We start from the raw sequence: 10,670 nt of genomic DNA, 5'->3' as shown, positions 1-10,670 counted from the left end.
TATTACTATAATTATTATTTTCTTTAATATTATTATTATATGTATTATATAGTTTATAAATACATTTCTAAAAATATATTTTTAATTTATATATCGAAAACCTATTTTTTTATATAACGATCAATATTGGGTGCGTTCAGAACACACAACAGTTGAGCAACATTACTAGATTTTATATATTATATGGCGATATAATATAGATGAATCTAGTAACGTTGCTCAACTGTTGTGTGTTCTGAACGCACCCATTGTTTTATATTTTGCTACTTGCATTGCTGTGATATAGGGTTGAAAAATTACTTATTCAATTGGTTTAGTAAAGACGAGTAAAGCAACTTATAAATTCATGAATAAAGAAAAAATAATGCAATGCCACACAAGTGATTTTAGATTTTTCTAGGGGGGGGAGGGGGGGGAAAGACTGATTTTATATTAAACATGATAAATATAGTGCAATAATATAGTATAGTATATAACTATACAAATTATTATGTTAAATAAAACGATAGATACGTCACAAGATATTTACAGCCTTTTTATTAATAGCAACTAGAAATATATGACTTCATCAGAAATATCTTCTTCCTTCCTCGACAAGTTTACTCAATTCTGCGGCTGAATAGCCCAATAATTGTTTTAAATCACAAACGAATTTATAAACGAATCGTTTGCCATGAACTTTAGAGATCATATCACCGTCATAATAATATCGAAGAGCTCTACTCAATTTTTCATAATTCATCGATGGCTTATTCTTACGTGCTCCCCATAATTGTGCCACTGCTTCTGGCTGATTAAGTTTGAATTCGCCTTCAGTCCCAATCCATTGAATCGCATCTCTATATTCTTTATCTGTTAGTAGTTCTAATAAAAATTGCCATAGCTGTATTTGGCCACTATTAACGGATCGACTGGAAGTAGCAATAGTGATCGAAGTTGGATCGACACTCTCCAATGGCACGTTAACTACACGTGTCTGTTGGTTCACCGCAGGTCTCGATTTGGCTACTTTTTGATTTCGCACTTTAATAGACTTTTCCAAAGTGCCTTCACTGGAAGAGTCTGGCATATCTTTTTGCACTACAGCTATGAAATGGCAATATTGTAAAGTCAGAAAGAGATCTCGATTCATCAAAGAATTATCTTTGTTGTTAAATCAATATTGAATATTTGGTTTTTTTTTAGACATTACCAACAAATTTGCATTTCCTAAGAAGTTCAAAATGTGTCCAAAATACATCTCCTGGATCAAGAGGCACTTTTGCATGAAACTCCTCCATAGTAAGGTTACACAGCTGCATCCCGGTTATATTCCAATCAGCCAAACGTAATGATACTAAATTAAATTGTCGAACGGCCCATTGCAGCCAATGTTTGACATGTGTTTCCGACCAATCTTTTGGATCAGTCGGTATCTTTAAACGTTCCTTTAAAAGAATATAGATATATATTTATCTTCAGACTAAACATGTAGCTAATTTTAAGTGAATATAATGTCAGGAATGGATCAAGCATATATATGTATATACATATATAGATAGCTCACTTTATCAGACAAGCTCATATGAAAAACATTAATCTTAATTTCAAATAACCATTATATAAAGTTTATCGATTACTCAACCTATGTCTATATAAAATAAGACATGTCTTATATAAACTTTTGAATGTAAAAATGAAATGATACAAAACAATATTTTTATATTTTGCTTTACCTGGTCCTTTTTATACTGTGCATCCACCATCCACTTTATAACATTTCGTTTGTTTTCTTGAGCAACAGGCACTGGTGCTGCATTATAACAAATATATTAATCGCTAAATATTAAAGTTTCTGATTGAAAATAGCTGCATATGTATTTATACATACAATTATTTTCCACGAGTTCAGTATAATCTTCCGCTGGTTTAAGAACATCTGCTATGTTGATACGTTTCTGCATAGGCTTTATTTGTACATTAATCTGAACTAGTCCCTCTCCTTGGACACATTGATCGACCAAATTTTTATGGCTTTCCAGCTATTGTAACAGATGCGTAAAATGCCGAGATTGAAAGAAATAAAGAAAAACTATGGATGTACTTTGTTGCATACCATCTGTGCGTTTTGTAACCAAAACGAATAGTTTTTCAAATCTATGGTAAGTCTCTCTTCCAAAAGACTCCTTAATGTAGATAGAGGTTCTCTAATGTCCATATGTTGCATCAATATTCCCTCGTTAGAATATTCGCCATTTACAGTGCTTTCCAATGTAAAACTGGGTTCTACCTCCAAGTCTGAACTATCTTGTTGCAATTGTGCCATAATATCATCCTCAGAAGGCGAAAAGATTGTTTCTGGTTCCATTTTTATTTGTCTTATCATGGCATAATCGGAATCGTCATCAGTATCAAAGCTAGTATCAAAATCAACGATATAAGTATCGACAGAAAATCTCATATTTATATAAGTTAGGTTAAGTTAGATTATATATTTGAAAGAAAAAAAAGAGAAGAGAGAGAGAAAGCAGATACGCGCATAAAAAAAACTCGCTAACCTTTTATCAGAACTTTTCTGACAATTTTCGAGATCCATGTTGGGTGAACACGTAGGCGATTACTGCAATCTAATTTTTCTGTAAACTCGTGCAACTTTTAACAAGATAGTCGTTTGTATTAGTATGGTCAGAGTAGAGAACAGTAGAGAACCTCAAGGAGAGAGAAGCGACAACTGGTCACGTGACCAGCTATTCGTGATTGGCTGGCATAATAGGTGCTTTCCATTTACATCAAAGTTCAGATAAATCTCACTTTTGTCTTTCTTTAAGATGGATGTTGAAGAAAGACAGAAGTGAGATTTATCTGAGTTTTGATGTAAATGGAAAGCAACTTATATGTATTATTTGCCCCATGTTCCGATATTACTGCCAGTACTGAAAATATATAATATACGTTCACAGTACGTCACACATTTGATATTTTTCGGTGTGCACTGCGTATACTGCATTGGCGTCGCAATGTCCAAATAGTACATATTATGCCAGCCAATCACGAGTAGCTGGTCACGTGACCAGTTGTCGCTTCTCTCTCCTTGAGGTTCTCTAGATCAGAGAGTACTCCTGTTACACACACACACACACATGTACATTCGCTTTTTGTACCCTCGCGGACGGAAAGATCATAGCGTAATAAAAAAAAAAGACACGTTCTTCGTAACTGCGTGTTGTACATGCTGTGTATGTAATATTATGCGAGATTCATACTACATTTTTTTGTGTAGTGACACTTCAATATCCAATAGAAAATGTGGATTCTAACTGACGATTCATTCGTCCATAAAATAAGAGGCTCTCCCATTGGATATCGAACATCGAACGATGGGGTGTGAATTCTTCATAACATCAACCATCTTGATATTAATCGTTATTTTGCACTGTGTGGCGCTGGAATAAAATAAACGGGAAATATATAATCGAACGCACTACATTTACAATTTACAATGTCTATATGTAACGAGCACAATTGGAGCTTTCTCATTTTTACTGGCGAAAGGCAACGAAAATAGACGTCATACTGTCTCCTGAATACACGAGCGGTGTAATCTGAATCATCAAAGGTATATTCCATTAGCGACACGTTTATCGGTCTCGATTAAATCACCGAACAATCGCTAGCAATTGCGGTAATTGCGACGGCAGATTGACACATTGATTTTCATATACTTTGGATATCAAGAAGCTAGTATATGATATTTTCATATATTCTGCTAAATTGGACCTTTTCTGCTTTTCTCGTTCGATAGCTTCCGTTTGTGAAAAGGATGGAGAATTTCGGAGGAGAAAAGGAGACTAGTAAGGATGATGGAAGGCAAGGGATTGGAAGCGGACATCGTGGCTGGTCGCAAAGCAATGCGGGACTCAGGCGACCACATTGTACATCAGTTGCCCGTAATCAGCCCAGTACAGGTCAGTTTTACAGTCTGTTGTGCAACAGACAATTGCACAGACTCGTCGTGTATCGTATTTTAATTCGGAAATAATTACTCTCATGTAGGACCCACTTCACCGATAACTATAGACCATAATCTCGAAGAAAAGAAATTTTCCTTGTCACCGCAAGCGGCTGAGTTTGTTCCAAGATCCATTTTACAGTCTCCTTTATCAGAATCTAACGCATCTATTCCTGTAAGTGATTCAAGATATATTGTTACTAATCTTTAACAACGTCAACATTCAACTATATTCAAAATTCTTAATAATTTGCTCATAGCAATCTATTCATCAATATTCAAAGCCTTCGGTACAAGATAGACTCAGAATCGCTCGTGAGACACCATTGAGTATATCGCCATCTCCAAAGGTTGACAACATCCTTAAAGATACTTTGCAACAACAGTGTAACATACAAGATTCACAAATGGGATATCACAATAAATATAAAGATGATCGATGCAATTTCAACAAGGTAAAAACTTAATATTTTTCAAAAATTTTCACAATATTTTCATGTACCAATTATATTTCAATTAGAAAAAGGAAGAGGAACAAAATGAAGAAGAAGAAGCTTACAGCTTTGAAATTTGTCAACATCTCAATGATATTATCAATATTTTAAATGTAAATCCTGCAAAGTTCAATGACTTAATTCCACCATTTGTCAACAAACTTAGATGGGACAGAAACATGCGCTGTTTACAAGCGGTTATGCCAATCATAATCAAATCGGTAATAAAAATTTTTTCTTTATCTACAAATATGTATTTATAGGTCGATATATGTTTGCATAACACTCTAGTTGTTTTTTTATTGACATTTGCAGTCTATAGCTGAAAGCAATTTTCGATATAATGGAGCCCGATTCTGTAAATATCTCGATAATACTTTAGAAGACCGCAAAGAACTATTTATGTTGTCCAGAGAGTTATTCAGAGATTTATTATATTTCCAGTAAGTTTAAATGCTTGTGAAATTTATTTTTAAAATTGAATTTTGTTTTGTTTTGTTTTGTTATATGAACATCAATGATATATTGTGTTGTGAATGTTAGATGTAAATTGGAAACTCGGATCGAAGAACTCGATTGGCAAAAGCGAAGCGAAGAGGAGCGCGATCAAAAGAAGTGCAATGGATTGATATTGTTTTTAGCAGAGTTGGTCGCCCAGATGGATGAATCTTATGCTTTTACTTTAGGAGAAATTTTGGTATGGTTTATTACTATGATACTGCAGAGGCCAGCATCAAATTCTGTCAAATACATCTGCCAAGCGCTCAAAGTAAGTATAATAACGATGATAATTTTATATAATTTTTATCTATTACTTTGGACTTGTGTATACGTGTGTGTATACGTGTGTGCACATTTGATTTAATGTATATGTAGTTGGCAGGTCATGTATTGGAAAAGGATAAGAGTAGGAGTAAAGATATGGAAAATATGATGCGAGCGCTAACAGAACTGGTTAATAATGGGCAAGTTGATACACATGTGGGAAATATGGTAAACAGTGTTCACGAATTACGAAAAGATTGGGGAAGAGGAGTGTCTAATTGTGATTTATCTGGAACAAGCAACGCATTGTCAAATAAAGTACAGCAACAACCGGATCAATTAGGTGCATCTAATTATAATTCGTTTGAAATTAACACTGCACCATTGAAAGAAGGACAGCTGGACACACCAGTAATGTATGGTCCTGATGGCGAAATTCTATCTGCGGAGGAAAGTAAATTTCTCCAAGATAACATCAAATTGGATTTTGACGATCAACGGTGTGTATATTTTATTTTATACTGTAATATAAATTTTATACTTGATGTGGTTTTTTATTTAGCAATATATTTCTATAAAGATACTTTTTATAAAACTATATAACTAATATTAATGTGTAATGGTACAGATTATCCGAAGAAGAATTTGAGGATGATAATTATGATGACGAAATTGCGGCCGCTTACGAAGAATTTTTGAGAGAATCAAAATAAAGTGCAAGATTATATGGATATAATTCAGCATGAAGATTATATGAGACACAGATATTACAGTATAAATACATAAATATTTGTTTAAAAATTTTTGTGTTTAAAAGACGAAAGGAAAGGTATTGAATTCTCTCTACAATGTGAAGATTAAAAGCCAAATACAAAATATCTGCATTTGAAAGGTAGGAGGAGAGCATTGCACACACACACACCCACACATGTACATATATATATATACATACAAAATACACTAATCTATATGAAAGAAATGCGCTAAATATGGAGTAATTTTCAATTCAACATCATGTATACAGATATGATAATAATGTTTGGATAATAATAATAATAATAATAACATTAATATTTGCATATATGTAGCATATAGAGTATAATAAAATAGAACATTTAAATAAATCTAATAGATTTGAAGATACGTGAAAATATATAATTCATATGATACCAAAAAATAAATATGATACATAAAGAATTTTTTTTTCTCAACAACACACACTATTTTCAGAGTTTTGAAAGACATATTTTTATCTTTTGGTTAAGATGAGCTAAAAAGTATAAAATTATGTAATTTATATTCAATACTAGAAATGTTTAAAATTATCCAAATTGTAATTTACACACACACACATTTTTGGTATCTTCAGATTTAAATAAATTACTCAAAAAGGTATCTCATTTCTGATAGATTAATACACGTTTTGTATAGTAAACATATGTATTTTGTGCATTCATTTAAAGTTTATATATATATATATATATATATATATATATATATATAATATATATAACAATAAAATGTGCGCGTGTGTGTGTATTATGTATAAAATTTCCTAAATATATATAAGACAAGTTTTATATGTATGTATATATATATATATTTTTTTTTTACAGATTGTGTGTGTGTGTGTGTGTATATGCATGAGACAAATAAATAGCGTCTTTCATCATAGAAAATACATTTTTAATTTCAATTCGTTATAAAATAGCATTTGTGTCTTTTTGTTCACAATACGCAAAATAACTTATACAATTCTCGGAATTAGCGTTTGACATTTCATATTGATAAGTGAAATATTGATCAGAAAAAAGATTTTCGACGAAAGTTTATAAATATGCGAATAATTGGGCGTTTCGTGAAACGTGCGTTTTATTCGCAAAAACAATCATGAAATTTAGAATACGATTGCCAGATAGCTCTCATTATCATAATATATGTTATTCACGCGACATTTACATATGTAACACATTTTTTACTTTTTATTTTATCGACATTTTTATCTTGCAATTAGATTAGCATGTTATGCAATTTTTTAAAAAAGTTTGAAGACGAAAAGGAGCTATAACGCGATATAAAACGATATACGATATACGATATACGATAATTGAACAAGTCTATCAGACTTACTTAAATTGCGTTGCAGTTGGAACGAGCATATATGCGTGGAGATCCATTTTTGGCGCGGAAGGAGTTCTCTCATCACGGAACTCTGCGCATGAAGTTGCAACGTGATTACTCATACCTGTTTTAACATATTATATTGCACGCGAAAGTGGAATAGCATTGTAATGCGTTAAGTAATTGTAAATCGAAGATAATGATCTCTTCCATCTACAACCGTGCTACCTCTCCCCATCTTTAACAAAATTTTTAATTTATAAAGATTTGAAAATATATTCGCGCACGTAATAATCAATAATGACAAAAAGTGAAAAATCAGAATCGAACGCGTTATAAAAAACGCGTAGGCGAAATTGATCGAATACCTTAAAAAACAATCAGGGCCGTGTGTGGGCGAAATTTAAAGTGGGGCTGAAGGTCGCACGCACATACTGGATATGGTGGGGTCCTCGCGCCTTCATCATTCTGTGCGATCGCGGGTGATTCGTTAGTCTTCTCTTCGCATTTCCGCCGAGCATAAAGTTGCAACTAGAGGTATATTTCACTCGGATTTTTTCATTTTTATCTAGTTATCTGGATTATAAACTTTTCTCTGCTATTCACTGTTTTTCGCGTCATACAAAAATACGCGTCGATACGGAAAAAAAAAATATATTTTCATCTATTTTTTTTTTCAAAGAACTTTTTTCGATAATTACGAATATTTCAATTTTAACTGATTGTGCAATCTTGAAACACGCAGCGTTGTTAATTTAAAGACGATAGATATTGCTAAAGAGAGAGAGAGATATTGTTTAATGTTCACAGTTTGTATTTAACAAATTTAGAGATTCGAATAAGAATGTGTTTCTCTCAATTACGAATAAATTATAAATAATTTCTTTTTTCACACGTCTATATTATTTAAATAAATAATTACAATCTTTTATATGCTCTTTTCTCTTATTGCAAGAAAGCAAACCATTTTGCTCAACACATCTTGTAACGAAAAGTAATATTTTAAGAATTGAAACAACGATTTTTTTATAATTCAGCAAAGATTTGTCGTGAGATTTTTTGTTTCGCTCTTCTACATGTCGCCATCGAATTATTATTACTGATTACTGTTATACGCACAGAGAAAATAGCGGCAAGATGCATTACTCGCAAGCCGTAGCCTTGCTCATTCTTCTATTCGTCGTGATGATCAACGGCAGTCAGTATATTCAGTCGCGAATAGTTGCGTCTGGTAAGGTATATTTATATTACGCAAATCATTTAATGGCCATTAATACTGAGTCATTCTGTTTATAGGCGGTTGCGACAGCTACACGTGTGGAGCCAACGCGAGATGTACAATGAGCGAAGGACGGCCAGTATGTTCGTGCTACAATCTACATATGGGAGACCCGCTTGCGCGATGCGTCCGGGTCGAATGTCTAAGTGAGTAAATTTCCTACAATTATATATCCTTTTGTAGGACAAAGAGAATATATAATGTCGTTTTAATTCTATGTTTTAAATCTAAATTTGCAACGCGCCTAAATTTACACAAGTTGATACAGCGTTATTTAATACGTTTTATCAATCAATGTTTCAGTCAACGACGATTGCCCATACAATAGAGTATGCACAAACAACAGGTGTGTCGATCCTTGCGTGGGACTATGCGGCGTAAATGCGAATTGTGTGACCAGAAACCACATAGGTACCTGCCAGTGCCTACCAGGACACGACGGTGATCCGTTCTCGGGTTGTCAAGTTGCCGATCCTCGTATGTATAAAACTTAAAATTTAAACAACAAAATGTCTAAAAATTTTCGTCGAAATATTTAACGAAATATTTATTACGATATAGAAGCCGCTTGCAAACCAAGTCCGTGCGGGGAGAATACTCAGTGCGAGGTGATCAACCAAGTGCCAGTCTGCACTTGTCAACCGGGTTACAGGGGTTCCCCCCTGGCTGGGTGTCGTCACGAATGCGAAAACGACAGCGAGTGCCCCCAACATCTCGCGTGTTCGTCGTCGTTTAGATGCGAGAGCCCCTGCAAATGCGGAGAAAACGCGGAATGCCAAGTCGTAAACCACCAAGCAAAGTGTACTTGCCCGAAAGTAAGATATCCCCATGTTATCCTTCGACGAGAGAAAAGATCTACGAGTCTGACTAAGCGTTAAGCGACTCTCGATGACGAAACAAAATCCCATGTACGATCGATCTGTTATTTTTTGCTCCAGACATGGGTGGGAAATCCGTACGTCTCGTGTCGACCAGAGTGCACCGCCCACTCCGAGTGCCCGTCGTCGAAATCTGCCTGCCTGTATCAAAAATGCGTGAATCCATGCGACGGCGTTTGCGGAGTGAACGCCGACTGCAACCTACGCGATATCACACCCGTTTGTAGCTGCCCGAGGCACATGACTGGCAATCCTTTCGTTAGCTGTAGATTATTCGAACCGCGTAAGCAATCAGCGATTGTCAAGCGCCATATTCTTGACTCTTGACTTCTGCCATTATTATTTGGCAGAGTCGAGAAGAAGAGGAAGAAGAAACTATTCTTCGAGAAAACGTGTCTCTATGCTTTCAGGTGATCTCTGCGAGCCGAATCCCTGCGGTACGAACGCGATTTGCACGCCGGGCCACGATAATACCGGAAAGGAGAGGCCAGTGTGCACGTGTCCCACCGGCTACATCGGCAACGCCCTGACGAGCTGTCAGCGTGGGGAGTGCTTCACTGACAGCGATTGCCCTGACAGTCGCGCGTGTATCGACTTCACGTGCAGCAACCCGTGTACTGGCCGCGAGTGCGGTCCGAGCGCCACGTGTACTCCCCGACATCATATCGCGGTCTGCACGTGTCCGCAGGGAACCAGAGGCGACGCTCTGTATACCTGTAATCCAATCGAGAGTAAATCGGTGTACAATTACGGCCGCGCCTATCGTTACCGTTACTAGTCACAAAACGCTACCACAGATTCCACCTCTTCAAATACTCGACTCTCTCTTTTAATTTTATTTACAATTATTACAATTATTTACTCTTCATTTATAGTCGCACGCATATTTTTTGCGTAAGATGCGAGAAAGTGACCGCGTCTCACTATTCTAATAAACGGTAGTAACAGAGCAATCTATTTTTTATAACATACTATGCTATTTTTTCTGTGTTCACCATAGATCTCTCAATAAAGTGTTCTATATATATATATATATATATATATTTTTTTTTTTCTACAATTGCGGCTGGTCGCAGACTTGGTTTAAACTTTTAATAATATAAAAATAAATGCATAAGGCGCGCGATTTATATTATAATCTTAAT

The 10,670-nt window shown here is 35.0% G+C and overlaps 3 protein-coding genes across 3 annotated transcripts; 2 read left to right on the top strand and 1 right to left on the bottom strand.

Annotated features, from left to right (window-relative positions):
* Positions 1 to 522: 522 nt before the first annotated feature.
* Ets97d (DNA-binding protein Ets97D) lies at positions 523 to 2,975 on the bottom strand. The gene is made up of 6 exons (XM_083055740.1): positions 2,538 to 2,975; positions 2,096 to 2,396; positions 1,871 to 2,021; positions 1,716 to 1,792; positions 1,193 to 1,427; positions 523 to 1,086 (listed from the first exon to the last, which is right to left on the bottom strand). Exons 1-6 carry the CDS (start codon positions 2,573 to 2,575, stop codon positions 569 to 571), a joined length of 1,320 nt encoding a protein of 439 aa, XP_082911866.1. The 5' UTR covers positions 2,576 to 2,975; the 3' UTR covers positions 523 to 568.
* A 311-nt stretch (positions 2,976 to 3,286) lies between these two features.
* LOC145946097 (uncharacterized) lies at positions 3,287 to 8,260 on the top strand. Its single transcript, XM_083055500.1, has 9 exons — positions 3,287 to 3,595; positions 3,782 to 3,944; positions 4,033 to 4,163; positions 4,249 to 4,443; positions 4,509 to 4,703; positions 4,798 to 4,925; positions 5,026 to 5,251; positions 5,359 to 5,747; positions 5,876 to 8,260. Exons 2-9 carry the CDS (start codon positions 3,800 to 3,802, stop codon positions 5,958 to 5,960), a joined length of 1,494 nt encoding a protein of 497 aa, XP_082911626.1. The 5' UTR covers positions 3,287 to 3,595; positions 3,782 to 3,799; the 3' UTR covers positions 5,961 to 8,260.
* LOC145946098 (uncharacterized) lies at positions 7,768 to 10,358 on the top strand. The gene is made up of 7 exons (XM_083055501.1): positions 7,768 to 7,905; positions 8,490 to 8,599; positions 8,665 to 8,793; positions 8,951 to 9,124; positions 9,209 to 9,462; positions 9,586 to 9,808; positions 9,936 to 10,358. Exons 2-7 carry the CDS (start codon positions 8,506 to 8,508, stop codon positions 10,301 to 10,303), a joined length of 1,242 nt encoding a protein of 413 aa, XP_082911627.1. The 5' UTR covers positions 7,768 to 7,905; positions 8,490 to 8,505; the 3' UTR covers positions 10,304 to 10,358.
* Positions 10,359 to 10,670: the final 312 nt, after the last annotated feature.

The sequence above is a fragment of the Prenolepis imparis genome, unplaced genomic scaffold (assembly GCF_030444845.1).
Source record: "Prenolepis imparis isolate NDT839.2.m4 unplaced genomic scaffold, iyPreImpa1.0 SCAF_15, whole genome shotgun sequence".
NCBI lineage: Eukaryota > Metazoa > Arthropoda > Insecta > Hymenoptera > Formicidae > Prenolepis > Prenolepis imparis.
The sequence above is the reverse complement of the archived record's forward strand: the minus strand, read 5'-3'. Positions and strand labels throughout refer to the sequence as shown.

Bases quoted from the DNA above. Each gene is read 5' to 3' on its own strand.
- Ets97d (XM_083055740.1), bottom strand. From the start codon at position 2,575: ATGGATCTCGAAAATTGTCAGAAAAGTTCTGATAAAAG. The intron at 2,397-2,537 runs GTTAGCGAGTTT...TTTTGATACTAG, and splicing joins CAGAAAAGTTCTGATAAAAG to CTTTGATACTGATGACGATT. The intron at 1,087-1,192 runs GTAATGTCTAAA...GCCATTTCATAG, and splicing joins TAGGAAATGCAAATTTGTTG to CTGTAGTGCAAAAAGATATG.
- LOC145946097 (XM_083055500.1), top strand. From the start codon at position 3,800: ATGGAGAATTTCGGAGGAGAAAAGGAGACTAGTAAGGATGATGGAAGG. The intron at 3,945-4,032 runs GTCAGTTTTACA...ACTCTCATGTAG, and splicing joins CCGTAATCAGCCCAGTACAG to GACCCACTTCACCGATAACT. The intron at 4,444-4,508 runs GTAAAAACTTAA...TATTTCAATTAG, and splicing joins ATCGATGCAATTTCAACAAG to AAAAAGGAAGAGGAACAAAA.
- LOC145946098 (XM_083055501.1), top strand. From the start codon at position 8,506: ATGCATTACTCGCAAGCCGTAGCCTTGCTCATTCTTCTATTCGTCGTG. The intron at 9,125-9,208 runs GTATGTATAAAA...ATTACGATATAG, and splicing joins TTGTCAAGTTGCCGATCCTC to AAGCCGCTTGCAAACCAAGT. The intron at 9,463-9,585 runs GTAAGATATCCC...TTTTTGCTCCAG, and splicing joins CAAAGTGTACTTGCCCGAAA to ACATGGGTGGGAAATCCGTA.